A 25337-nucleotide genomic window follows, 5' to 3' on the forward strand; every position below is an offset into this window, starting at 1 on the left:
AGCTTTTGCTTATATTCTGTTCATGTTGTGCATTATAGGTGACCTATTTCTTATTTCTATAAGATTGTACACACAGGCCATGCATGTATATTATGTGGATGATAATGAATTTTCAAAGGTTTAACTGCATGATTTTTACCTTCTCTGCTGGTATTAGCGTCTGAGCCTCACATGTGATTCCACTGCTCTACCTGTGTGAGGCTTTATGGAGAAGAGAAAGTTGGATTAACTAGTGCTTGCCCCAAGGTGCTTTTGGAGGCTCGTGGAGGGGACACGTAGAGATATATGCAACATGTTGTGGTAGTGATGTTGAAGCTGAAACTCTAATACTTTGGCCACCTGATGCAAAAAGCTGACTCATTTGAAAAGACCCTGATGCTGGGCAAGATTGAGGGCAGGAGGAGAAGGGGATGACAGAGGATGAGATGGTTGGATGGCATTACCCACTCGATGGACATGGGTTTGGGTGGACTCCAGGAGTTGGTGATAGACAGAGAGGCCTGGTGTGCTGCAGTTCATGGGGTCGCAAAGAGTCAGACATGACTGAGCGACTGAACTGAACTGGGGTAGTGAACTTGGATGGGAACAGGAAGTCTTCCTGAAGGTTTGTTCCTTTCTGTCCCACTCACAGCTGCCAGAGGAATCCTTCTAAAATACATGCCCCATCAATGTATGACAAAACCCACTGAAATGTTGTGAAGTGATTGGCCTCCAACTAATAAAAAAAATAAATAAATAAAATAAAATACATGCCCCTGTTTAAAATCCTTCAGTAGCTCCTCAGGGGGGCTTCCCTGGTAGCTCAGCTGGTATAGAATCCACCTGCAATGCAGGAGACTCCGGTTTGATTCCTGGGTTCAGAAGAGCCCCTGGAGAAGGGATAGGCTCCCCACTCCAGTATTTGTGGGCTTCCCTGGTGGCTCAGATGGTAAAAAAATTTGCCGGCAGTGCAGGAGCCCTGGGTTCGACCCCCTGAGTTGTGAAGATCCCTTGGAGGAAGGCATGGAAACCCACTCCAGTTTTCTTGCCTGGAGAATCCCCATGGACAGAGGAGTCTGGTGGGCTACAGTCTGTGGGGTTGCAACGAGTTGGACGTGACTGAGCGACTAAGTGCAGCACAGCCCAGCTCCTCAGGGCTTGGGAACAAGACTCAAACCCTATGGGGAGGGAGGGAGGTGGGACGGGAGTTCAGGTTTGGGGAACACATGTACACCCATGGCTGATTCATGTCAATGTACGGCAAAACCCACCACAATATGGTAAAGTAATTAGCCTCCAATTAAAAAAATAAAAAAGACGCAAACCCTAAGCTTCCGGCTCAGGGCTCGGATGCTCCGGCTGGCCCCAACATGCCCTTCTGGCTGATGCTCACCGCTCCTTAAGCTATCTGTTGGCTCCAGCCCTCCCCGCCCTCCCCAGACTTGCCCTATGGTTTCACATCTCCACATCTTTGCATGTGCTTCTTTCTCTGCTCAGAACATCCGTTCCCTCTGGCTTAAGTTGCTCAACCTTGGCACTATTGATCTGGGGGCTGGATGATTCTTTGTATGGAGGGAGGGCTGTCCTGTGCATTGTAAGATGGTCAGCAGCATCTCTGGCCTCTACCCACCAGCTGCCAATAGCCCCTCCCACTTGTGACAGCCCAGAATGCCTCCAGACACTGCCAAGTGTCCCCCTGAGGCAAGCTTGTTCCCAGTTAAGAACTGCCTTTTCTTGGGACTTCCCTGGCTGTCTAGTGTTTAAGACCTCGGCTTCTAATGCAGGGGGTGTGGGTTCCATCCCTCCTCAGGGAGCTAGGATCTCACATAAACCTGACAGAAGCAATATTGTAACAAGTTCAAGAAAGACTTTAAAAATGGTCCTGCTGCTGCTGCTAAGTCGCTTCAGTCGTGTCCCACTTTGTGCGACCCCATGGACTGCAACCCACCAGGCTCCCTGGTCCCTGGGATTCTCCAGGCAGGAACACTGGAGTGGACTGCCATTTCACTCCAGTGAAAGTGAAGTCGCTCAGTTGTGTCCGACTCTTAGCAACCCCATGGACTGCCGCCCACCAGGCTTTTCCATCCATGGGATTTTCCAGGCAAGAGCACTGGAGTGGGGTGCCATTGCCTTCTCCATAAAAATGGTACACATCAAGAAAAAAAAAAAAAGTCTTAAAAAAAAAAAAAACCTGCCTATTCAGGCAGTGCTTTCAGAACTCCTTGAGAATCTTTTCCTCGACCCCACATCTTGGGTCTAACTTAGTACCTGGGACTCACTCCATCAGATTCCTTACTCCTGTTCCTCCCAGGTACGTTTACTTGTATTACTCCCCCACCCCCGCCCTCCTCAAGGACAGAAATCATGTTTTATTCATCCTGGAAGCCTCAGCACTCAGAGTCAGAACCAGCGCCTATCAGATGCAGTGTCTCTATCTGTTGAGCAAATGAACAAACAAGTGTCAACCAGAAGTGACTCTGGAACTGAGACTTGAAAATATGGGGCAGATTTAGCTCAGAGTCATATAAATAGTTGATTTGACTGGCTTATCAACACTGTAGACAAATGCAAGTTACTGTTTGAAGTTCAGTCTAAGTGGTGGTTATAGGATGCTCTGGCTAAAATAACAGAAAGCCCAACCCGAATCAGACTGTCTGTATTCATGAAGGGCATGTACTGGGTGGAGTAAATCCAGGCCTGGTCTGACTGGTGCTTCTGTTCCTTTTCTCTGCGTTATGCAGTGCTGCCCCCTCATATGTTGGCTTCAAACACAGGTTGGTTCTCTCCACTGGAAATGGCTGCTGCAGCCTCAAGCCTCCTGTCTACATACTGTATTGGCCAACCCAAGAGAGAATATCTCTTTCCCAGCCATGAATTGAAAGTTTATGGGTTTTTTACTCTAACTGAGCCACAGTAGGTCCAATGCCCACTCTACCCCTGTATCACTGGGGTGGGGGGAAGAGGGGTTCACTGATTGATTTAACCCAGGCAGATGTCACCAGCAGAGCTGGGACAGGCTTAGTTCCCCACCCCCACCCCAGAGACCCTGCCTGAGACCCAGGGAGAGGAGTGGATGGATGCTGAGGCCACCCCAGTACTTGCTCCTTGAGGAATATTGACTGTTGGGCCTTTTAAGGAGTAAAACCAGGAGAATCCTCCATGTCACTTGTCCCTCCAGTCTCAGCTGTGTGACAAACACACCTTTGGTTGACCACCCATAAAGGGAAAGATCGGCAAGGCAATGGGCCCATGACTACAACTTTTTCCCATGGGCTTGGGGAGGCCTGACTACTGTTGAAGTTTGTATCTTGGAGGCAGATAGAATGACCAAGAGGGATTTTGTGAATCTCTCTGGCTTTTTCAAGAGGCAGGAGGGGGAAAAGCAGATCTGAGTTGGCAGTGGGAAGAGCCCATTTTGTTACAGAATAGTGTTGGCTCTCCAGATTAAGCCTTGTTGCCTACAGGGTCAACTAATCTAAGAAGATAAGAAAAAGCAGGTAGAGACTCACCTTAAGAGCAAAAGCAAAACAGCTTCCCATGTCAGAAAGCCATTCTTGTGTGTTTACTTTCAGGTTGGTCCCTTTTTAGTAGGTATTTGTCAGTAACGCATGATTCTGGCTCACGTATTGTTCTCAGCGTTCACAGGCAGTACTGTGTAATGGTTATGCTCACGGCCTCTGGAGCTAGGCTTGGCTCATGGTCCAGCTTGAACACTGGCAGTGTGAAGCTAGGCTAATTACTTCATTACCTGCTGTAGTTTCTCGAACTGGAAAATGGGCATACAGGTTCTACCTGCCTTATAGAGTTGTTGTGAGGGGTTAAGGGGCTTCCCAGGTGGCACTAGTGGTAAAGAACCCACCTGCCAATGCAGGAGACATAAGAGATGTGGGTTCAATCCTTGGGTCAGGAAGATCCCCTAGAGGAGGGCATGGTAGCCCACTCCAGTATTCTTGCCTGGAGCATCCCCATGGATAGAGGAGACTGGCAGCTACAGTTCATGGGACGCAAAGAGTTGGACACAACTGAAGCAACTTAGTACGCACGCACATGAGGATGAAATGCATTATGCTCATAAAACACATAGAAGATGCACAGTGAATATTAGCTGTTTCTAATATTCCATGAAGGAGAGAAGAATAGTCTTTTTTTGTTTCTTTTCCATTCTAACATTTTAGATACTTTAAGCCTGCTGTGAATTTTCTCACACACTGTGATACTATGATTTATAATAATAAATATATCATTTGGGGACTTCCCTGGTGGTCCAGTGATTAAGAGTCCATGCTCCCAATGCAGGGAGCCTGGAGTTCCATCCCTGGTCAGGGAACTAGATCCCACATACCACAGCTGAAACCTGGAACAGCCAAAATAAAAGGAAAGAAAGACGTTATTTGGTCTTAGTCCCTGCTGCTGGCCAGAGCTAGCTCCAGAACCCCTTGGGATTTCCTGAGTGATGGGAGCATTAAATGTTCTTCATATTAAAGAGGTGACCTGGAAAGCACCTAAGGATGGCTACTGGTTGCCTGTGAAGCCCAATATGTGATTTCCAACCTCATGCCCACTGCCAGGGAGGGGAGATGAACTGGAGATTGAGTTCCATGGCCAATGGCCAGTGATTTAATCAGTCATGCCTAAGCAAAGGAGCCTCCATAAAAACCTAAAAGAAGTGGGTTCAGAGAGCTTCTAGCTTGGTGAACAGGTGGCGATTCTGGGAGACTGGCACCCTGAGACAGTATGGAAACTCCCTGCCCTTCCCTCTATTGCCTTATGCATCTCTTCCATCTGGTTGTTCCTGATTTATGTCTTTTAGTGATGGGCCAGCAATCTAGTAAGTAAAATGTTTCTCTGAGCTTTCTGAGCTACTCCAGGAAGTTAATTGAACCTAAAGAGGAGGTTGCTAGAACCTCTGATCTCTATCTATCTCAATGGTCAGAAACACAAGCACCTGGCCTTGGGACTGGCATCTGAGGTGGCGGGGTGGTGGGGATGGAGGGCAGTCTGGTGGGACTGAGCTCTTAACCTGTGGAATCTGATGCTTTCTCTGGGTAGTGTCTGAACTGAGTTGAACTGTAGGATACCCAGCTGGTGTCAAGAATTGGATGTGTGGGGAAAAAACTCACACATTGGTGATCAGAATTGTACTCACTAAAGAGAAGATTGGATTCCTCAAAGGGTGCCTTTCTCCAGCACAATGGGGCTGGACAAGGGCTTTGTAAGGGGTACCTGAGACCCTCCCCCTTTGCCCTGAAGACACAGAGGTCACACTTTTGAAGATGACCTCTAAGATCACACTTTGCCAAACACAGGGTAGCCAGTGGTTATAACTTGGTAAATGTGACTTGGTCAATGATTGAATTTCCAGTGCTCTATGGAGGGCAGCCAGCCATAGGGGAGAGAGACAAGAGGGTGGAGCTGGTTTGATACTACCTTTTTAACCATTGTTCAGTCGAAATAAATAGCATTTTCATCACTTCCAGAAAGTTGACTCATTTCTCCTTTCAGCCAGTCTTTACCACCCCCAAAATGAGAACCACTTTTCTGATATCTACTATTATAGTTTTACCTGTTCTTGAACTTCATGTAAATGGAATTATTCAGTATGTACTCTTTGGTGTGTGAGTAAGTACTCTCTTACTTAAAATTTATCAATGTTTTTGCGCATATCAGTTCAGTTCAGTCATTCAGTCGTGTCCGACTCTTTGCGACCCCATGAACTGCAGCATACCAGGCCTCCCTATCCATCACCAACTCCCAGAGTTTACCCAAACTCATGGCCGTTGAGTCGGTGATGCCATCCGTCCATCTCATCCTCTGTCGTCCCCTTCTCTTCCTGCCCTCAATCTTGCCCAGCATCAGGGTCTTTTCAAATGAGTCAGCTCTCCGCATCAGGTGGCCCAAGTATTGGAGTTTCAGCTTCAACATCTGTCCTTCCAATGAACACCCAGGACTGATCTCTTTTAGGAAGGACTGGTTGGATCTCCTTGCAGTCCAAGGGACTCTCAAGAGTCTTCTCCAACACCACAATTCAAAAGCATCATTTCTTTTGCACTCAGCTTTCTTTATAGTCCAACTGTCACTCCATACATGACCACTGGAAAAACCATAGCCTTGATTAGACGGACCTTTGTTGGCAAAGTAATGTCTCTGCTTTTTAATATGTTGTCTAGGTTGGTCATAACTTTCCTTCCACGGAGTAAGCGTCTTTTAATTTTATGGCTGCAGTCACCATCTTCAGTGATTTTGGAGCCCAAAAAAATAAAGTCAGCCACTGTTTCCCCATCTATTTGCCATGAAGTGATGGGACCGTATGCCATGATCTTAGTTTTCTGAATGTTGAGCCTTAAGCCAACTTTTTCACTCTCGTCTTTTACTTTCATCAAGAGGCTTTTTAGTTCTTCACTTTCTGCCATAAGGGTGGTGTCATCTGCATATCTGAGGTTATTGACATTTTTCCTGGCAATCTTGATTCCAGCCTGTGCTTCTTCTAGCCCAGGGTTTCTCATGATGTACTCTGCGTATAAGTCAAATAAGCAGGGTGACAATATACAGCCTTGATACACTCCTTTTCCTATTTGGAACCAGTCTGTTGTACCATGTCCAGTTCTAACTGTTGCTTCCTGACCTGCATACAGGTTTCTCAAGAGGCAGGTCAGGTGGTCTGGTATTCAGTAGTTTACTTTTTGTTGTTACTGAGTACTATTCTGTTGCATGAACATACCACTATTTATATATCCATCATCCTATTGTTGGACATTCGGGTTGTTTCCAGTTTGGAGCTACTAGAGAAAAATTGCTGTAAACATTTTCACATATATGTTTTGTGAACATATGTGCTATAGTCTAAATGTGTGTGTTCCCCTAAAATTCAAACTGTGAGAGTCTAATCCCCAATGTGTTCGTATTAGGAGCTTGGGGGTGGTGATCAGGATTAAGTGTGGAATCCATGAATGGGATTAGGGCCCCTATAAAAGAGATTCCCCCAGAGCAACCTTGCCCCTTCCTCTATGTGAGGATACAGTTAGGAATGTGCTTCCTAGAAGAGGACCTTCACCCAACCACACTGCCCGCCTTGGACTTCCAGCCTCCAGGACTGTGAGAAATCGATTTCTACTGTTTATAAGCCACCCAGCTGTGTGATTTTATCCTAGCAGCTTGAACAGACTAAGACAATATGTTTTTATTTATCTTGGATAAATATAGTAGGACTGGAATTTCTGGGTCCTAGCGTAGGTGTATGTTTAACTTTTTAAAACTACAAACAGGTTTACAAACTATGTGTGTTGTTTACTCTTCTACCAGCACTGTGAGTTCTAATTCTACTCCTCAACCTCACCAACAGCTGTGATTAATCTTTTTAATTTTAGCCATTCCAGTGAATGTGAAATGATATAATTTCCCTAATTACTCATGATATTGAGCACCTTTCTATGCATTTATTAGACATCTATGTACTTTCTTTTATTAAGGTGCCAATTTAAGCCTTTTGCCCAATTTTTAAATTAGGCTGTTTGTCATTTTGTTATTTATTTACAGGAAATACTTATATATTCTGGATACAAATGCTAGTATTTCTCCTGGCTGGTGGCTTGTCTTTTCATTACTTGTCTGATTAAAAAACAGCAAAACTGTTTTTTTAATTTTGATGAAGTCTTACAGCTACACAATGTGTTCCAAGACTCAGCAATATGATGGAATATTTTCCAGAAAGAAGATAACTGGGGCTCCTAGCAGGACTATAGTCTCCTTCAAGTTTGTTCCTGTGGTGTTTCAAAGAGAAGCTGAAGTCATGCAAATAGCCACTGTGTGGGCCTTCCTAGGTGTGTGGTATGGGTGTGTTCTTTTAGCAGTGGAAGATTGCATATGCTTGCTCTATCCGGTGGGCATAAAACTCAATCCAAGGGGCCTGCGTGTCCAGAGGTGGAAAAGAAATGGCCTTAATTTCTTCTAAATATTTGTGGCCTTTGCTGCTGAGGATACATAGGTTACCAACCTGGAAGCCCTGGGGCTTTAATCATAGAAATTGATGAGTCCAGAGGAGGAACTCAAGCAAGGGAGTGAAAATCAGAAACAGGTGCCCTTGCTTGCTCCCAAGGTGGGGGGAGCGGAGAGGTGAGCTGGTTCCTTTAGTGGGGTGAGGGGGAGGGCGGATCTGGTGGGTTGCGCAGGAGGCGTAGCTTAGGTGGTCCGCCCACCCCCTTGGTGGTGCCTGAGTGCAGGGATCATGTGCCTGCTCTGCTTTTGCACCTGGCACTTCACAAGTGGCAGTTGGTTTGTTGCCTTTTTATATCTTATTGTTCATCATTTGGCCCAACAGCACGTGTATGCAGTTATTTTTAGTCCCTTATATTTAGTTTCTTTGTGTTTTGTTGCTGGAGGAGATGTTTGTTCAGGTGCAGACACTACAGCAAAAAGTCCTGGGTCTCAGCCTCTCTCACTTATATACCATAAGTATCCAAAATCTTAAATATGTATGTTTTCTCTAACTCAGTAATTCTACTTCCAGGAATTTAACATAAGGCTAAATGCATGGTATATTCAGAATTTTAACCACAATATACAGATTTCACTCTTGTTGGGAAACTACATAAAATAGTGGATAGTTACATGTTGGTTGAAAACTCCAAATAGCAGAATGCAGTGAAATCTTTTAAAGTTACTCCCTAAAAGTACCATATTTTTATTGACAGAGATATTTATTTGCAATGTTGTATAAAAAGATTTCAAAATATATATACTTCTATTTTATATATATATAAATCCATTTATAGTCATATATATAGGAGGATTTTTATTAAATGGGAGATTTAATTTATATACATTTACAAAATACATATGTGTGTCATTATACTGTTTGTAAAATCATGATCCAGATGGCTTAGTCTGAGAGTGTATCTAAGTCAAAAGAATTATATCAACAAAAGTAAATTTTAAATTCTTCTATGAAAGACAGTGAAAAGTGTTAGTCGCTTAGTTGTGTCTGACTCTTTGCAACCCCATATACTGTAGCCTGCCAGACTCCACTGTCCATGGAACTTTCCAGGCAAGAATACTGGAGTGGGTAGCCATTCCCTTCTCCAGGGGATCTTCCTGATCCAGGGACTGCACTCGAGTCTCCTGCATTGCAAGCAGATTCTTTACCATGTGAGTCACCAGGAAAGCCCTACTTCTGCTTCTGTACCTGAAGGCTATCCTATCATGTCCAGTAATACTTTTTTCAATATCCTTAATTCCTTTCCCATTCGCATGCTACATAGCTGCTTTTGCATCTCTACCCAAAATCCCACTAAGACAATCCTGCAGCCCTCTCCCCTTCTGCCTCAGTGCCCTCCCGTACTTTCTATTCTCCATCACCAAAGCCAGAGAATCTTGTGGCAAGTGGTGGGCTCTCCTTGGAAGAAGAAGGGAGAAACTAAGATGGTCCAAGCCAGGATTCTTTGGTAGCTGACTGGAGTGGGGTGATGGGTGGGGTGGGTGAGCAACTGGGAGGGTGTTGGTAATACGCCAGCATTCATAATCTTCATTCTATTTCATATGCGTAGAAAACAGCTGGAAGGACATGCACGGAGGTCACAGTGTTAACATTTTGTTATTTCTGGTGATAAGATTAGAGTGGATTTTAATTTCCTTCCTTTTGCTTATCTATGTTTTCTAATTTTCTACCATGAACAGACATTCCCTGATTAAATTCTTAGAATTTATTTAAAGTATATCTTGATTGATTTATAAAAATCATTTGGAAAAAAAAAAGTTCCCCAGTGCTTCTCAGAATTACAATGTTGGAAAAGTAAGTATGGTAAACCCTAAGTTAAGGAGGTTTAAAAATATATTCTCTGTCCCAGATACGCCACTGACATTTGTACCCAAGTCAACCATCAGCCAACACTGAGATCTGCCTTTGTGCCTGTCACCCCTTTCTGTCAAATAAAAGCAAAAGGTATTTTCAAAAATGTGCAAGCTAGGTAGAAGGACTTGGAGCAGGTTAAACCAGTTGACACATATGTCTTACCTGGAAAATGGGGACAACCACATGGTCCTCGAGGATTGGTGAGGGACCACAAATGGAAAACCTAGCACGGGACCAGCACATCTCAGGTCCTCAAGGAAATCTGAGCACCTGCTCTGTTCAGTTCTTTTGCTTAAGAGGCAATTACTGGTTTCAGCTTTGGGCTAAGTTCTGAATTGGGGGCTGCGGATATAGCAGTAAGACACTGACCTAGCCCTAATGAAGGCCCCAGTTTGTGGGAGGAGACAGATAATATGAAAGTGTCTGCTTATGTGCCAGACAGTCTTCTAAACACTTGATATTTGCATGTTGATGCTTTACATCCTTATAGTAATCGATGAGGTGTGTGCGTGTGCTAAGTCACTTCAGTCATGTATGACTCTGTGTGATCCTATGGACTGTAACCCACAAGGCTTCTCTGTCCGTGGGATTCTCCAGGCAAGAATACTAGAGTAGGTTGCCGTGCCCTCCCTCCAGGGGATCTTCCCAGCCCCTGGGAAGAGAGAGATTGAGCCTATATCTCTTATGTCTCCTGCACTGGCAGGCGGGTTCTTTACCACTAGCGCCACCTGGGAAGCCCAATCTGATGAGGTAGATTATCTCAAGTATTACTTTGTAGTCTGTCTTCCTGGTCACAGATGTCTGTCCCTCTGTAAGAGCCCACATCTGTGATAACAGTATTGGATCTGTTTGTATATGTGATGGGTAAGAGCTTGGGTGCTGGAATCAGACTTCCTGGGTTCAAAATGCAGCTCCACCAATTATGGGCAAGATATTTGATCTGTCAATGTCTCAATAATGTTTTCAACTGTAAAATAAGGATAGCTATAGTTGTTGCCTCGTAGATTATTGTAAGATTTATATAAAGCACTTAGAACAGTGTCTGGCACACAAGCTGTCAGTAAACATTAGTTGTTAGTATTATTATTGTTGTGCCACTTGTCTCCTTTTGTAGACTGGGAGCTCCTTGAGGACTATGACACTATCTTATTAATTATATGTGCAACTCCCAACCCAAGGCTGATCATGGGGTTGAAATTAATGATTATCTGTTAAGTAAAAGAAAAAAGTTATCACTACTCGTATATTTTGAGGTAGAGAAGGAGGTGATACAGAGGGAGGAGGGATTGCCCTTATGAGTGGATGTCAGATTCTCCCAAGAACCATAATTGTAGGAGAAATGTGGATTCTATTAGAGCAGACAGAGTCCAAGAAATCAACCTAAATCAGAGTCAATGTAAGAACCAGAAGGGACATCCCAGACCATGGTCAGTGCTCCCATTTTTCAGGTGAGGAGCCTGAGGTGTAGGGAGTTCATGTACCTTATCTGTGGTCCTGCAGTGTTGGAGGAAATTTGTTGGGGAACATGGCCCTTTATCTTAACTTCAAATTCTATTAATACTCCGTGGTTAATTAAACAGATTTTTAAAATTTTGGTTCAGTTTCACAAAGCTTTATTGAATGCCAAGTGCCTTGTTCCCAGCTCACAAGAGATGAGTAAAATGGGCTCAGAGAGCATTCAGACTTGCTTGAGATTAAATAAGCAAATCAAATGTGAAAAAGGGAAATCCCACAAAATAATAAGAGCTTGCCTTGTTCCCATTCTATAGACATCAGGAGACTAAACAACCAAGTGAGAACAGTGGGAATACAGGACTTCTTTAGCGCAAACCTGTTGAGGTCATACTTGGGTTATGAATCTGGTCCCTCCAGTTAAAGGGACCCGCCCCCACAAGATGAAAACTCGAGCGGGGTGAGCAGAGGTTGATTTCCATTGGGGTGTTATGGGGTAGATGCCATGGAATTCTACAGAATGTATCTTCACCTCCTTGGCAAAGATAATGTCATCCCCAAGCCTTGCTCAGAGAACTCCCTCCCCAATTCAGTACAGCCCCACCCCAGTGATCCTAGAAAAACAGGAGAGTTGGAAGTTGTTGCTAAGAAGCTTGTTTTGGCCCTGCTGAAGGCACAACTATAAATTCACATAATAAGAGACCCACCAGTATGACTGGAAATGCACAGCACAGCTGACGGGAGGGGAGATTCATAGCCTGCCTCAGCACCATTCGTCTTCCACCTGGGAGCAGGGTAGCCCTAGGCATCCATTATTTATCAGGGAGACTGGAGATGTCCGGGGGAAGGGCAGTGTGTGGGTGGCAACCAGTACTGACAGAGAGCTGTGAGAGGCAGTGGGGTGCAGCATGATGTGCCTGGGACTGGAGCTGGGAGAGCAAGACTCTGCCACTGCCCGCTCTGGTGGACATCTGGTCAGTCACTTAATTGCTATGGCCTCCAGCTCTTCAGCCTTAAAATAGGGCTTGAGTGAAACAGTCTCCTCAAGTTCCTCAGGCTCTGGAGTTCCATTCAGAATGTTCTAAGCATTGTATGAAAATGTTCAGAAGTTGCTTTCAGACTTCCTTCAGTCTGTGTAACAGGCTCTAGGTATATACCAAAAATGAAAAGTTAACAATGACCAAAAAAAGAGGTTGTTTTCATTAGCCTAGAAGGTATCCCCGGGGTCTTCAGGGAGCATATTTCCCCGAGGGTGATCTCAAACCTTTCCCTAAAGACCCCCCAGGCATAAGAGCCCCGGTGCATCTCCAGCCCAGGATCTGGGGGCATACACCCAGGCATGAAATGTCTTTGAGTTCTTGTTTGTTATCACAGAGGTAATTTTGCACTCTACTCCATAAATCTATCCTTGCTTGTGTTGATATAAAAATTGTATTCTGAATTATTCACTGTCTGTGAATGTGTTGATAAATCTAGACTTGCAAGTTGGCAGAGAATCTTGTCTTTTGATCTTGAACTATACAAGCCCTAATTTTGTGTGATAAGGTTACAGGAGATAACTAATTTCTTTTTCATGCTTCCTGTATTTTTTTTATTTCTTCTCTAATGCGCACGTATTAATACTAAAGAAAAGTAAATAAATTTTAAAACATGAAAAACAATGTAGTTCTGGCCTTCCACATCTAGATTTTAAGGACAGAAGGGCTCCCCTTAATGAATGGGTTCCCTGATGACACTTTCTTAATGTGCACATTCTTCTTGTGCTCAGTCACTCTGTCGTGTCTGACTCTTTGTGACTCCATTGACTGCAGCCCGCCAGGCTCTTCTGTCCATGAGATTCTCCAGGCAAGAATACTGGAGGGGGTTGCCATGCCCTCCTCCAGGATCTTCAAGACCCAGGGATAGAACCCACGTCTCTTAGGTCTCATGCGTTGGCAGGTGGGTTCTTCACCACCCGGAAGTGCCACTGGGAAGTCCATCTGAGTGCTCTGTTTGTGATAAATAACATGTGGTTGAATGAATGAAAGAATAATGACAACGATGATGATGATGAAAGCTACCATTATTGTGTTTTTACCATGTGCTACTGTTCTAAACTCTACCTCAGTCATCTTATTCAATCTTTATAAAACCCTTTGAGGCAGGTCTTACTATCCGCATTTTACAGACGAGGAAACCAAAACATCAAAAAGTTAAGTAACTGTCCCAGTTGAAACATCTTTCCTGTGCTGTCTTTTATCTTCTTGGCTTGCCTTTTAGAGCTGGTCATTGCAGCAGCATTTGCCCTGCGTGCAGCAACTTGGTGGTGGTGTCTTGGCAGCTCCTCATCTCTTGGTTTTGCCCTGAGGCTTCTCTGCCCTGTTCCACTTGCTTATCTGTATTTTCTAATTTTCCTAAGGTGACAGTTGTGTCATGATGGAGAGCAGGATGGCAAACTAATCTATGCTAGTTTACTGACACAGAACTCTCAGGTTCTTTTAGCAGATAGTAGTAGCCATGGGCATAGTTGAAGTGGATGTGGATTAACTAGTCTCCACAGTCCCACCTTCATCTTATCACAAAAGCAAATCTCAGAGCAAAACCTGCCCCACATGCAGACTTATTAAGTAAGCATTCATGGGCCAGCAAACATAAGACAGGGCAGGCAGCCTGCTCTGGAAGCTGATCAAGTCCCAACTGTCTGTGCATTTGGGTACTGCAACTGCTCCCGGAGTGGAAGGTTCACTGGAAGAAGGCAGGCGAACATTCTCGAGCGGTGGGTCTCAAACTTGAGCAACCAACCAAATCTCCTGGAGGGCTTGTTAAGGCACTGATTGCTGGGCCCTGACCCTAGAGCTTCTAACTCAGGGGGCTCCACACTCTGAGATCTGATTTTGTTACTCTCTCTGATAAATGGCATCAGGCGACCAGCCATTCGCTCAATCCCTGGGCACAGGACCATTTAGAGAGTTAGTCTGTGGTCTAGAACACCAACCCTTGGCTGTAGACTACAGGGTGTTCTGGATTCCTTTACCTGAAAGGCATAAGGGTAAAGAATGTTGATGAAAGATTTTAGAGCAGCGGTCCTCACCTTTTTTTGGTACCAGGGACATATTTTGTGAAAGACAATTTTTCCACGAACTGGGGCTGGGGTTGGGGTGGGGGTGGTTTAAGGAGGATGATTCAAACACATTACATTTATTGTGCACTTTATTTCTATTATAATCAGCTCCACCTCAGATCATCAGGCATTAGATCCTGGAGGTTGGGGGCCCCTGATTTAAAGGATACTGTTAATGTCATCAGTGAGAAGCCATTTCTCATCCTCATTATGCTAATTAGCAAAGCCCGGTGCATTCCTTATACTCCAATAACTGAGGTTCATTTCACATAGGTAGTTGGAGCATGGCCTGATACAATACTAGCTGAATAGCCCTGTAGTGTGAATTCCTAGAGAGGGCACCTAGGGTATAACATAAATGAGCACAAATGCCTAATATCACTTGTCCAAATGGACCATTTTAGAGTAAGTTACAGACAACATTAACGGAAGGAAAGTTCATTAACAAATCTCTGGGCATTTGTTTGGCCCCACAGACAGAGCCTGAGATCATAGAGGAAACCAACATCGACAGAGTGAGTGAGCCGCGGGGCTACGGCCGGTCGAGGCAGGTGAAAGGTCACTCGGAGACCTCCACCCTGAGCTCGCAGCCCTCCATCGACGAGGTCCGGCAGCAGATGCACATGCTGCTAGAGGAGGCCTTCAGCCTGGCGTCAGCGGGCCACGCGGGCCAGGGCCGGCACCCGGAGGCCTATGGCTCCGCCCAGCACCTGCCCTACTCCGAGGTGGTGACCAGCGCTCCAGGGACCATGACGCGGCCCAGGGCTGGGGTGCAGTGGGTGCCGACCTACCGCCCAGAAATGTACCAGTACAGTCTGCCCCGGCCGGTAAGTCAGACATCTCTCCCATCTGCCTGTCATCATCAGATCTGCCTGTCCCGGGGTGTGCCCACAGGGGTCTCAGGGTAAGGACTTTGGTGATGAACCACCTTGGGATTTGGAGATGACCTTTGCTGGGCTCTCATCCCGTCCTCATCCCTGATCCAAGCCTAAGCCTTTCAGTCCTATGGGCATAGGCGCACAGGAGGCCTGATGTCTAGCTGAAATATGTTTTTGAATTAATTTCCTTTTCTACCCCTCCTGTGAAGGCCAGACCTCATTCTTTGTGCACTGGTGGTTTTCTACAACCCCAAGGGCAAGGACCTCATTTGAATGTCAAAATGCAGGGCAAGGCCCCATGTCAGGGGACCATGGAGCCTGTGGTTCTGAGCAGAGGCTCTGGAGGCGGGTGGTTTGACTTTGAATTCCTGCTCTAGCATTCAGCAGCTTTGTGACTTGGGGATGTTACTTAGATTTTCTACAGGTGAAATGAACAGATAAGAAAAATAACCAACTTCCTAAGGTGGTTGTAAAGATTAACATGAGGTACTAGATGGATGCCAGACACCCAGTAAATGCCATAAAGGTTTGTCATGATCATCTCATTAACTAGTAACCATACTTCAGTATCTGAGAAAGTACCCAGTGACTAAAGGCTTCGATGATTTAAGCAACCATTTTAATTAGTTTGCATTTAATTAGTTCATCACCATAGCATCTACAGATAATCTTTTTAAAAAGACATAGTTTTATAAGCCACAGACCATAATAGACAATGCTTTTTGTGATGTATAGATTCCGCCCTTGTAATATTTCATGCCTTATCTCCAAGTTACTCATTAACAGAGCATTATAAATTGTCATTGTGATATGTAATTATCTAATAAAAGGTCAAGGCTATGGTTTTTCCAGTGGTTATGTATGGATGTGAGAGTTGGACTGTGAAGAAAGCTGAGCGCCGAAAAATTGATGCTTTTGAACTGTGGTGTTGGAGAAGACTCTTGAGAGTCCCTTGGACCGCAAGAAGATCCAACCAGGCCATCCTAAAGGAGATCAGTCCTGGGTGTTCATTGGAGGGACTGATGCTGAGGCTGAAACTCCAGTACTTTGGCCACCTGATGTGAAGAGCTGACTCATTGGAAAAGACCCTGATGCTGGGAGGGATTGGGGGCAGGAGGAGAAGGGGACGACAGAGGATGAGATGGCTGGATGGCATCACCGACTCAATGGGCATGAGTTTGAGTAAACTTCGGGAGTTGGTGATGGACAGGGAGGCCTGGTGTGCTGTGATTCATGGGGTCGTAAAGAGCTGGACACGACTGAGCGACTAAACTGAACTGAACTGAATAAAACCTAGAGAAGGCATGTTGTCGACAAAGGTCCATATAGTCAAAGCTATGGTTTTTCCAGTAGTCATGTGTGGATGTGGGTTGGACCATAAAGAAGGTTGAGCACCAAAGAATTGGTGCTTTCAAATTATGGTGTTGGAGAAGACTCTTGAGAGTCCCTTGGACTGCAAGGAGATCAAACCAGTCAATCCTAAAGGATATCAATCCTGATTATTCATTTGAAGGACTGTTGCTGAAGCTGAAGCTCCAGTATTTTGGCCACCTGATGTGAAGAGCCAACTGTTTGGAAAAGACCCTGATACTGGGAAAGATTAAAGGCAGGAAGAGAAGGGGGCGACAGAGGATGAGATGATTGGATGGCATCACTGACTCAATGGACATGAATCTGAGCAAATTTCAGAAACTAGTGAAGGACAGAGAAGCCTGGCATGCTATAGTCCATGGAGTTGCAGAGCTGGATACAACTTCTTGAGTGAACAACAACAATAATAAAAGCTAACATTTATTGAGTGCGTCACTGTTACTAGGTAGTGATCTAAGTGTCATATGTATGGTAACTCATTTATTTAGTTCTTACTGTATGCCTCTGAGACAGTTACTAGTTTTATCCCTATTTTACAGATGTTGAAACTGAGGTTTCACAGCTTGTTCAAGTCACACAGCCAGGAAGGGACAGAGCCAGGACCCAGAGTCAGGCCATCTGGTTGACAAAGCCCATGTTCTTAACCTGCCTTCTGCTGTTATATTGTCTCTCCATCGTATTATTTCTTTCATTTTCCAGTAGACTATTTGAGACACCTTTGAGCTTATGGAGCTTTTTGATAACTTCAACCACCAGCCTCCAACAGCACCACTACGGTGGCATTTAATAAATTGCTGTTATGCTACATAACTACCTAATCTACACACTGTTGTAAACTTCCTTATTGTCCTTTGTTCCAGATTCTCTCCTTTACCAGGGCCCTGAGATGTCTTCTCTTAACACTATTCCTAATCCCCTCAGTCTTTCTCTCTGAATGTCAGTCTCTGGCCCAGCCTTTCCCTGTTGATAAAACTCTTATCAGGAGAGACCAAAGTTTATTTCAAACTGAGCCTTTGGGGCAGGGACACCTGTACTTGGATGAGGTCATCATCACTGCAAGAATTTGTCTGTAGGTCGGCAGGTGCAGAATTTCTGTTTTGTCCATTTACTCCAGGGTGATCAGATCATGCTGCTTAAACTCACTGAAACTGCTTTATTATTAACTTACAAACCTGCAGTGAGAAGCTGAATGACCAGGTGGGCCAGAATATTTGTTTGCTGGTCAGTATGGTCTTTCATTGGCTTCCCTTGTAGCTTAGCTGGTAAAGAATCCACCTGCAATGAGGGAGATGTGGGTTCAGTCCCTGGGTTGGGAAGATCCCCTGGAGAAGGAAAAGGCTACCCACTCCAGTATCCTGAACTGGAGAATTCCATGGACTGTATAGTCCATGGGGTTGCAAAGAGTCGGACACAACTGAGCGACTTTCACTTTGGGCTTCCCTGGTGGCTCAGATGGTAAAGAGTCTGCCTGCAGTGAGGGAGACCTGGGTTCAATCCCTGGGTCAGGAAGATCCCCTGGAGAAGGAAATGGCAACCCACTCCAGTATTCTTGCCTGGAAAATCCCATGGACAGGGGAGCCTGGCAGGCAACAGTCTATGGGGTTGCGGAGTTGGACATGACTGAGTGACTTCACTTTATGGTCTTTAATTAAGTAAAAGCCAGTTTAGGGAAAGTATGACATTGTCAGAAGGAAAACTGGTTGATATTAGAGTCATTTTTCTCAGCCTGTGATATGCAAACCCATAGAACAAAGTCAGTAAAGGAAATAGGGTAAACGTGGGACATCTTTTTTGCATCCCATTTTTCTGAGATATAGGTGGAATACAGTGTAAAATTCTTAATGTTTTAAAGGATTTTATTTTAATATTTACCATTTATTTATTTGGCTGTGCTGAGTCTTCGTTGTAGCATACAGGATCTAGTTCCCCAACCAGACATCGAAACTGGGCCCCCTGCTTTGGGAGTGTGAACTGTTCACCACTGGACCACCAGGGAAGTCCCCTTAATGCAGCGTTTAAGTTAAATAGAAGACTTCAGTCAATGCCCAGATCTCAGGAATAGGAGTTTGCCTCTGCCATCCAGGAACTTTGCTGGATCTGTTCAAGAAGCACTGACTTCCAGAAGAGGGCCAGCAATTCTGGGGCTGCCACTGGCCATGCTTCCATCAGATGAGAATCCACATACCTTTTTTTTTCAGAAAGAGTTAGAAAAATGCTCACTGAGCCTTGCAAATCGGGTACTTTAAAATACTTTCCCATGACAGTCGTATTACAGTTTCCACAATTACAGTTTTCTTAACTAATTGCCCATTAAATTGGTACTCTTCTTTATGGGGAAAGAAGGGATTTTCTCAGTGAGATGTTGAAAACACTCTAATCTTACCACATAAAGTGGCTGTCCTTTGGGGGAGGACTACCTGTATCCATTCTTATATTGATCCACATTGACTTCAGTTTCATTGACTCATCCTTTCTGATTCCAGACATTGACCATATCCCCAAATTCTCCCTCTATCCAGAGTGGAATGGTACTCACCAACTGAATGACCTTACCTGGTGACCGTAACTCTGAGCCTCCTGTCTCCTCAGCCATAGAATGGTGATGAGAAGAGAGCTGCAGGGGGAAAAGGATGATAATTCATATAAAATGCTCAGCAAGGTCCTGGCACTTAGCACCCAATGGGTGTTAGTAGATTTTAATCAGAGTGCTTTGTATGGAGCCTGGTACATGGAATTACTGGATAAATGTAGTCATTATTATAAAAATATTCTCTTCTTTCCACTGGGTTCCACTGTCTATCTCCCTTTTCCTGACACTTCTGAGATGACATCTTTTTCTTCTACTCTGTTATACTCTTTTTAAGAGCATGCTCTGGGTGCTCAGGGAAGCCTCACTTCTGTTTAAAGATAATCCTCAGGAATGACTGGGCCCCTCTAGCTGGAGGCCAAACTCTGGGGATCTGTGAAGAGATCTGGGTTTCAGAGAGAAAAACTTAAACAACTGGGATGAGACTTCCAATGACAGGCCAGAATATGCCACAACCCACATCCATATGCCTCAATTTAACAAAACCATCTAAAAATGTCATTGTGGGAATATGAAAGTTTAGATGGTTCTATTTGCTATAATTCAGGATTGGCAGTTGTGCCAAGAAAGGCAGAAGCGTTAGTATTATATACTTTTAAAAAATGAAGCCACCAAAGAATAGAAGTGGACTGAGAAATAATAACACAGCAGAGAGATGATCCATCAAACTGAATATCAAAGGCAGTTTTTTCATTGTTAAGGTTTCCTTTTGCCAACAACACACGAGGTCCTTATTTTAATGAAAAGAGAAATGGCTAACAATACACAGTAGCAATGATAATTCTTAACCCAAGTTCTTGCCAAGCCCTCTTGTGCTATGATAATGTGGAAATCAATGGACATGGTGGCAATTTAGAATGATAACTATGATTACTTTTCAGCTTCCAAAAAGGAAGCACTCCAAGCTCTACTGGAGGATAATTGGAAGTTGCTGGTTCTAAATGCACTCGGCCAGGCTGATGGCATTTATATCATGGAAAAGGTTATTGCTGGCAGCTGGGGATTCCTGCACCTCAGTTCAGGAGACTCTTGATCATATTTTACCCCTTGAATCTGTGAAGAAATTAGACTTGACACCTAATGACCAATCCAATTTTGCTAGCAGCCATAATGGGTCTCTGCCAAGTGGAATGAAAACATCCTATAGCCTTCCTGTTGGTGTCAGGGTAGGGGATGCTGAGAAAGGTATGTGTGCATGCTCAGTTGTGTCCGACTCTTTGTGACCCCATGGACTGTAGCCCACCAGACTCCTCTGTCCTTGGAATTGTCCAGGCAAGAATACTGGAGTTTCTATTTCCTTCTCCAGGGGTCTTCCTGACCCAGGAATCGAACCCTCATCTCCTGTGTCACCTACATCTGCAGGCAGATTGTTTACTACTAAGCTACCCAGGAAGCCTTCCAAGAAAGGTAGCAGGGTGAAAACATCTTCCCCACTAGAGGCCTTACAAATGCAACTAACAGTGATAATAACAACAGCTGCTATCTATGGAGCTCCCACTACATAGGATATTAGCCTAAGTGCTCTTGTGTCTTTCCGGGCTGGAAAGACCTGGGACAGGTGTTACTAGTGGTAAAGAATCCGCCTGCAGTGCAGGAGACACAGGAGATGCAGGTTCAATCCCTGGGTTTGGAAGATCCTCTGGAGGAGGGCATGCCAACCATTCTAGTATCCTTGCCTGGAGAATCCCATGAACAGAGGAGTCTGGTGGGCTACAGTCTATGGGATCACACAGAGTCAGACACAACTTAGCACACATGCACATTGTCTCTTCTGAGCTAACCACCACCCCATGAAGTCAACGTTACTATCCCCCACGGACTCCATGGGAAACTGAGACCTGGAGAAGTAAAGAAACTTGCCCAGGGTGACACCGGACAGAACTGGGGTTGGAACCCAGGGCTCTCTAACTTCAGAGCCCATGTTCTTTCCACCCTCTGGCCAGGTAAGCCAGAAGGTTGTCCCAGGCTCTGATGAGAACTCAAATCTGAATTTCAGAGTGTGCTTTTCTTATAAGGAAGTGTACCCAGTTGGATGGGGTTTTGTTCATTCCTATCATAACCCCTTGTAAGAGAGAGACATCTCTATTAAGATAGAATTGAGAAGATTATAGCCTGTTTTCCTCCTCTCCCCTCAAAAATAAAACAAAAGACCCCTTCTTAAACTTTCTTAATGATGAGATAACCAGGCATATCAGGCAGGAATTTACATCCACAGCACTTGGGTTCAAAAAATGTTATACATTTCTTGTGTTTCTCCAAATCTAATTTGAATCTATTCTGAGCTCCCATCCAGCCAGGTTTGGTGGGGCAGGAAGTGGGGGCGGGGGGTGCTCAATGTTAGTTCTTGCATATAAGTCATTGGCAGTTTGATGAAGTTGAACAACAGGAAGAGGTCTACTCTAGGCAGTGCTGAATGGCTTTCAAGGATGGAGGGAACCCAACAAACCAAGAAGGTATCTGGAGACCTAAAAATGAGGCAGTTCCATGTCATCAGTGGATCAGTATTACAGGGTAACTTACGTCCAGAGTAGGATGGGGCAGGGGGCGATCCAGAAGCGTTAGCAGTTGCACTCAACACTGCAGAGCGGCTGCTGGGACAGTTTTGTAGTTAACCTAGGGTTTGGGGGACAGGGAGTCAGGGAGTGCATTCCTAAGTCAAGATTTATGATGGGTAATTAGTCTTATGAGTGCAGGGACTACATCATGAAAACCTTTATCACTGGAGAGTAGCAGAGCATAGAGGCCACCTGGAACCTAATGATCATTAGATAATATCTATTAACTGCAAAGCCCTTGACAGCACAGAAGTGATTTACCACCCGGTACAGTCCCAGGTAGGGTCAATGGAAGGACAGGAGGAACTAAACAGGCCCAAGATGGAGTCAGTTATGCTAGCTGCCAACAATGAGGTATTGCCCAACTCCCAGAGTCTGTGAAGGTAGGTCGCTCTATATTACCTGGGACAGCCTGGGTTGGAGATCTTTGCCTATGGGCTGCCCCGAGGAATCCCCCTGGAAAACCAACAGGCTGCCCAGTGTCTGGCAAATGCATATCCCTTCAGGCTTAGAGAAACCATTCAAGTGAGTAGAAATCACATTTTTGTAGAGGAATGCTGTGTGGAAAGGGAGAGAGGAGAGGAATATGTAGCTCAGCTCACAAACTCAGGTGTGCAAGACAGGTAACTATTTCTCTGTGATGTTGTTCTAGTGCCAAGAGCTCAGTCTCAGTCCAGGGCCTCCCTCCTCCTCTCTGATTAAGCTTAGTGTGTGTGTGTGTGTGTGTGTGTGTGTGTGTGTGTGTGTGTGTGTGTGTGTGTAGCAGGGGTGGGTGCCTACCAGGCGCAAAGCACGGTCAGAGTGTGAAGAAAGCCTCAGTACTTGGCCTCATTTTATTCTCATCTAACTACTCTGGGCGGCACCGCTGAGAAGTGCTCCTTTCCACCTAGTCTGCAGGTGTTAGTCTGGGCAGGGCACAGCTGTTTCCTGGTCCTCTTGCTTACAAGCAGACTCTTTCCCTTCCTCCCTTCTTTTCCCTTTCTCCCATGCCTGAGCCTTCTCTGTCCCTTCTGCCTCTCACCTCTCTCTCCCCCTCTTTGTCTTACACACACACACACACACACACACACACACACACACACACACACATCCTTGCCCCTCTCCCCTCTCTAGCATCTTCCTTCTATTTATTCTCTCTTCCACCTCTCCATCCCCTGTTCTCCCAGATTGTGATGGGACACAGAGCCCCTTCTCCAGACTCATTAGCATCTAAGCTCTGCTCTTCTTTACTTAACGGTCTTTGCCTAATACAGGGGCAGAGTGGTCTAAACCAGGGATTGCCAACCTCCAGGATCTAGTGCCTGATGATCTGAGGTGGGGCTGATGTAATAATAATAGAAATAAAGTGCACAATAAATGTAATACGCTTCAATCATCCTGAAACTGCCCTCCTCCCCAGTTCCATGTAAGCATTGTATCCCGTGAAGCGGTCTGGCGTGTCAAAAAGCTTAGGGACCGCTGGTCTAAAGGTACCTCACTTCTTTCAAAGCTCATTTTGGCATCAGCTTTGAGTGCTTTAAGGGCTTAGGTTTTTTATATTCAAAATCCGAAACTCTTATATTTTAATAGTTTTAGCTTTTGAAATGCCAGGAACAGTTGACTCTTGGGCCATCTTTAGTGGTAGTGGACTTCCTTCCCTGGGGCAGGAAGGTAAGATGTTCTTGGGGCAGGGGAAGGGCCCTGGATTCAAGGAACTGTGGTGGCAAGGTCTTGGTTACTACAATTACTGTATCAAAATACTATCTGGTCTCAGAAGGAAGAGCATATCATTTATTGAGTACCCACTATGTGCCAGACATCACATCAACATATAAAATGAGTCTTTTAAACAGCCTTTGAAATGGGGGTATGATCGCGTTACTTTCATTAATGAGAAAACAGGTACAGAGAGGTAAGTTACTTGAGGTTAAGCGCCTGGTAAAGCCAGGTTTCAACTCCAGTTTGTCTGACTCCAAACCCATGTGCTCTGCACCACGCCACCCTTGGCTTAGAATTTTAAGACAGGGCCCTTAAACTGGCCATGTGATTTTGGGCAAGTCAGCTCACTTCTCTGGGTTTCCTTTTCCCTCTGTGTGAAGGTAAGGAGTGAGGTTTTGGTGTCTCCTGCTCTGTCCAGCTCGAACCTTCTATGAATCCCAGGGCCTTGAGAGCCTCAGTGTTGCTTTCAGTAACTCCTGGTAAGCTGAGAGATCAAGATAAACACTGGGTATTCACCATGGGGTCCGTCTTCAGTTACCACGCCCTCTGTTTTCAACTAAATAAGAACTATCCTCTGGAAGATTCTATTTCATGCAATAGGATGTAAAGTTATTTATAGCTGCATGGGGCCTTAGGTAGACACAGGTTGTGCTGAGCAGTATTCGCAGTGCGGTGGAAGGGGTGCCACGCAGTGGAAGCCAGCATTGTCAGCAGGAATGGAAAGACTGGCATATCCACTCTGGCCTGGGGCTGACTGGCTGGCCCTGGACAGTGGCCTCCAACTAAAGTAGGTGGCTTTGGCCTGTGAGTCCTCGCTCTCCCACCAGTGCAAAGCCTGAGACCCTGATCTGTTCCTCCAACTGCAGGCTGCCCCCTTTGACCTGTCATCCCTCTAGCGCTAACCGCCCCCACCCCCACCCCAAAGGTTGATCTCGACCAGATTCCCCCTCTGGATGGATGCATGTGCACAAGGAGGGTCCAGCACACAGGGGGTCTCACCTGGGCCCATTCTCCACTGGGTTTGCTGGAAAGAATGGCCCTGACCCGCCCCCTCGCCCCCTCGCCCCCTGCCCAAGGACATCGGGACCGGGAGCCTTGAGCAGACCGTGGTTACCATCCCTTCTACTTTTACAACCAAACTTCTGAGCTCAAAGGGTGGCCACTTCTTGTTACATCCAGGCTTCTTCCACCTGGGAGACCTAAGAGCTATTTATAAAGCCTGCCTTCAGTTCCAAGTGTCTGATCTCCTTTCTAGCCAGAGGACAGGGATCCCCAAAGATGGTGTCCTTGGGTGCCAGACTGGGCCCCTCACGGCCACTGTCATGTATCTAGAAACCTGGAACAAGGTAACAGTTTTGAACAATAGCTTCCAGTGAGATCTGAGTCACAAGGCAGCTGGCAGGGAGTCAGGTTCCAAACACATGGAAAAGAAGGCAGGATACAAATCCAGGAGGACTTGGACCCATGGGGGAACTGCACAGGGGAAGGGAGGAAGACCCTGCTTGGGGGAATTCCTCAGCCAAGGGCACAGGTGGCCTTTCTGCTTTTCATGTGACCCTGTAGCTGCCCAGGAGGGCCAAGGGTACGGACCCAAGGAGACCTTGATCTCCTGTGCAGGCTTGCTTTGTACCTGGAAAAATCATCCAAAGAAGGAAATTCCCTTGGTACTTGTCAAAACTTCAGAACTTTTAATCAATTCTTTGGTTAACTGTTATAAGACAGAGATACCAAATGCATTTTCTTGGCTGGAAAACTGTGTTGACTACAGAGTACGCCTTCCAAGAACCAGGGATAAAAATAAGTTGTCTGTCTCCTCTACTGATATCAGGAGAGGCCAGAAGAGAGACGAGGGGCTAGACACCTCTTTGTCTGT

At 45.3% G+C, this 25337-nt stretch overlaps 1 protein-coding gene across 1 annotated transcript in view; it reads left to right on the forward strand.

Annotated features, from left to right (window-relative positions):
• KIAA1549L (KIAA1549 like) overlaps positions 1 to 25337 on the forward strand; it is a 126559-nt gene that overhangs the window by 84981 nt on the left and 16241 nt on the right. Inside the window, exon 16 of the mRNA XM_061149431.1 lies at positions 14852 to 15202. Coding sequence (XP_061005414.1) covers positions 14852 to 15202 — 351 coding nt within the window. The remainder of the gene's footprint in view (positions 1 to 14851; positions 15203 to 25337) is intronic.

The sequence above is a fragment of the Dama dama genome, chromosome 1 (genome assembly GCF_033118175.1).
Source record: "Dama dama isolate Ldn47 chromosome 1, ASM3311817v1, whole genome shotgun sequence".
NCBI lineage: Eukaryota > Metazoa > Chordata > Mammalia > Artiodactyla > Cervidae > Dama > Dama dama.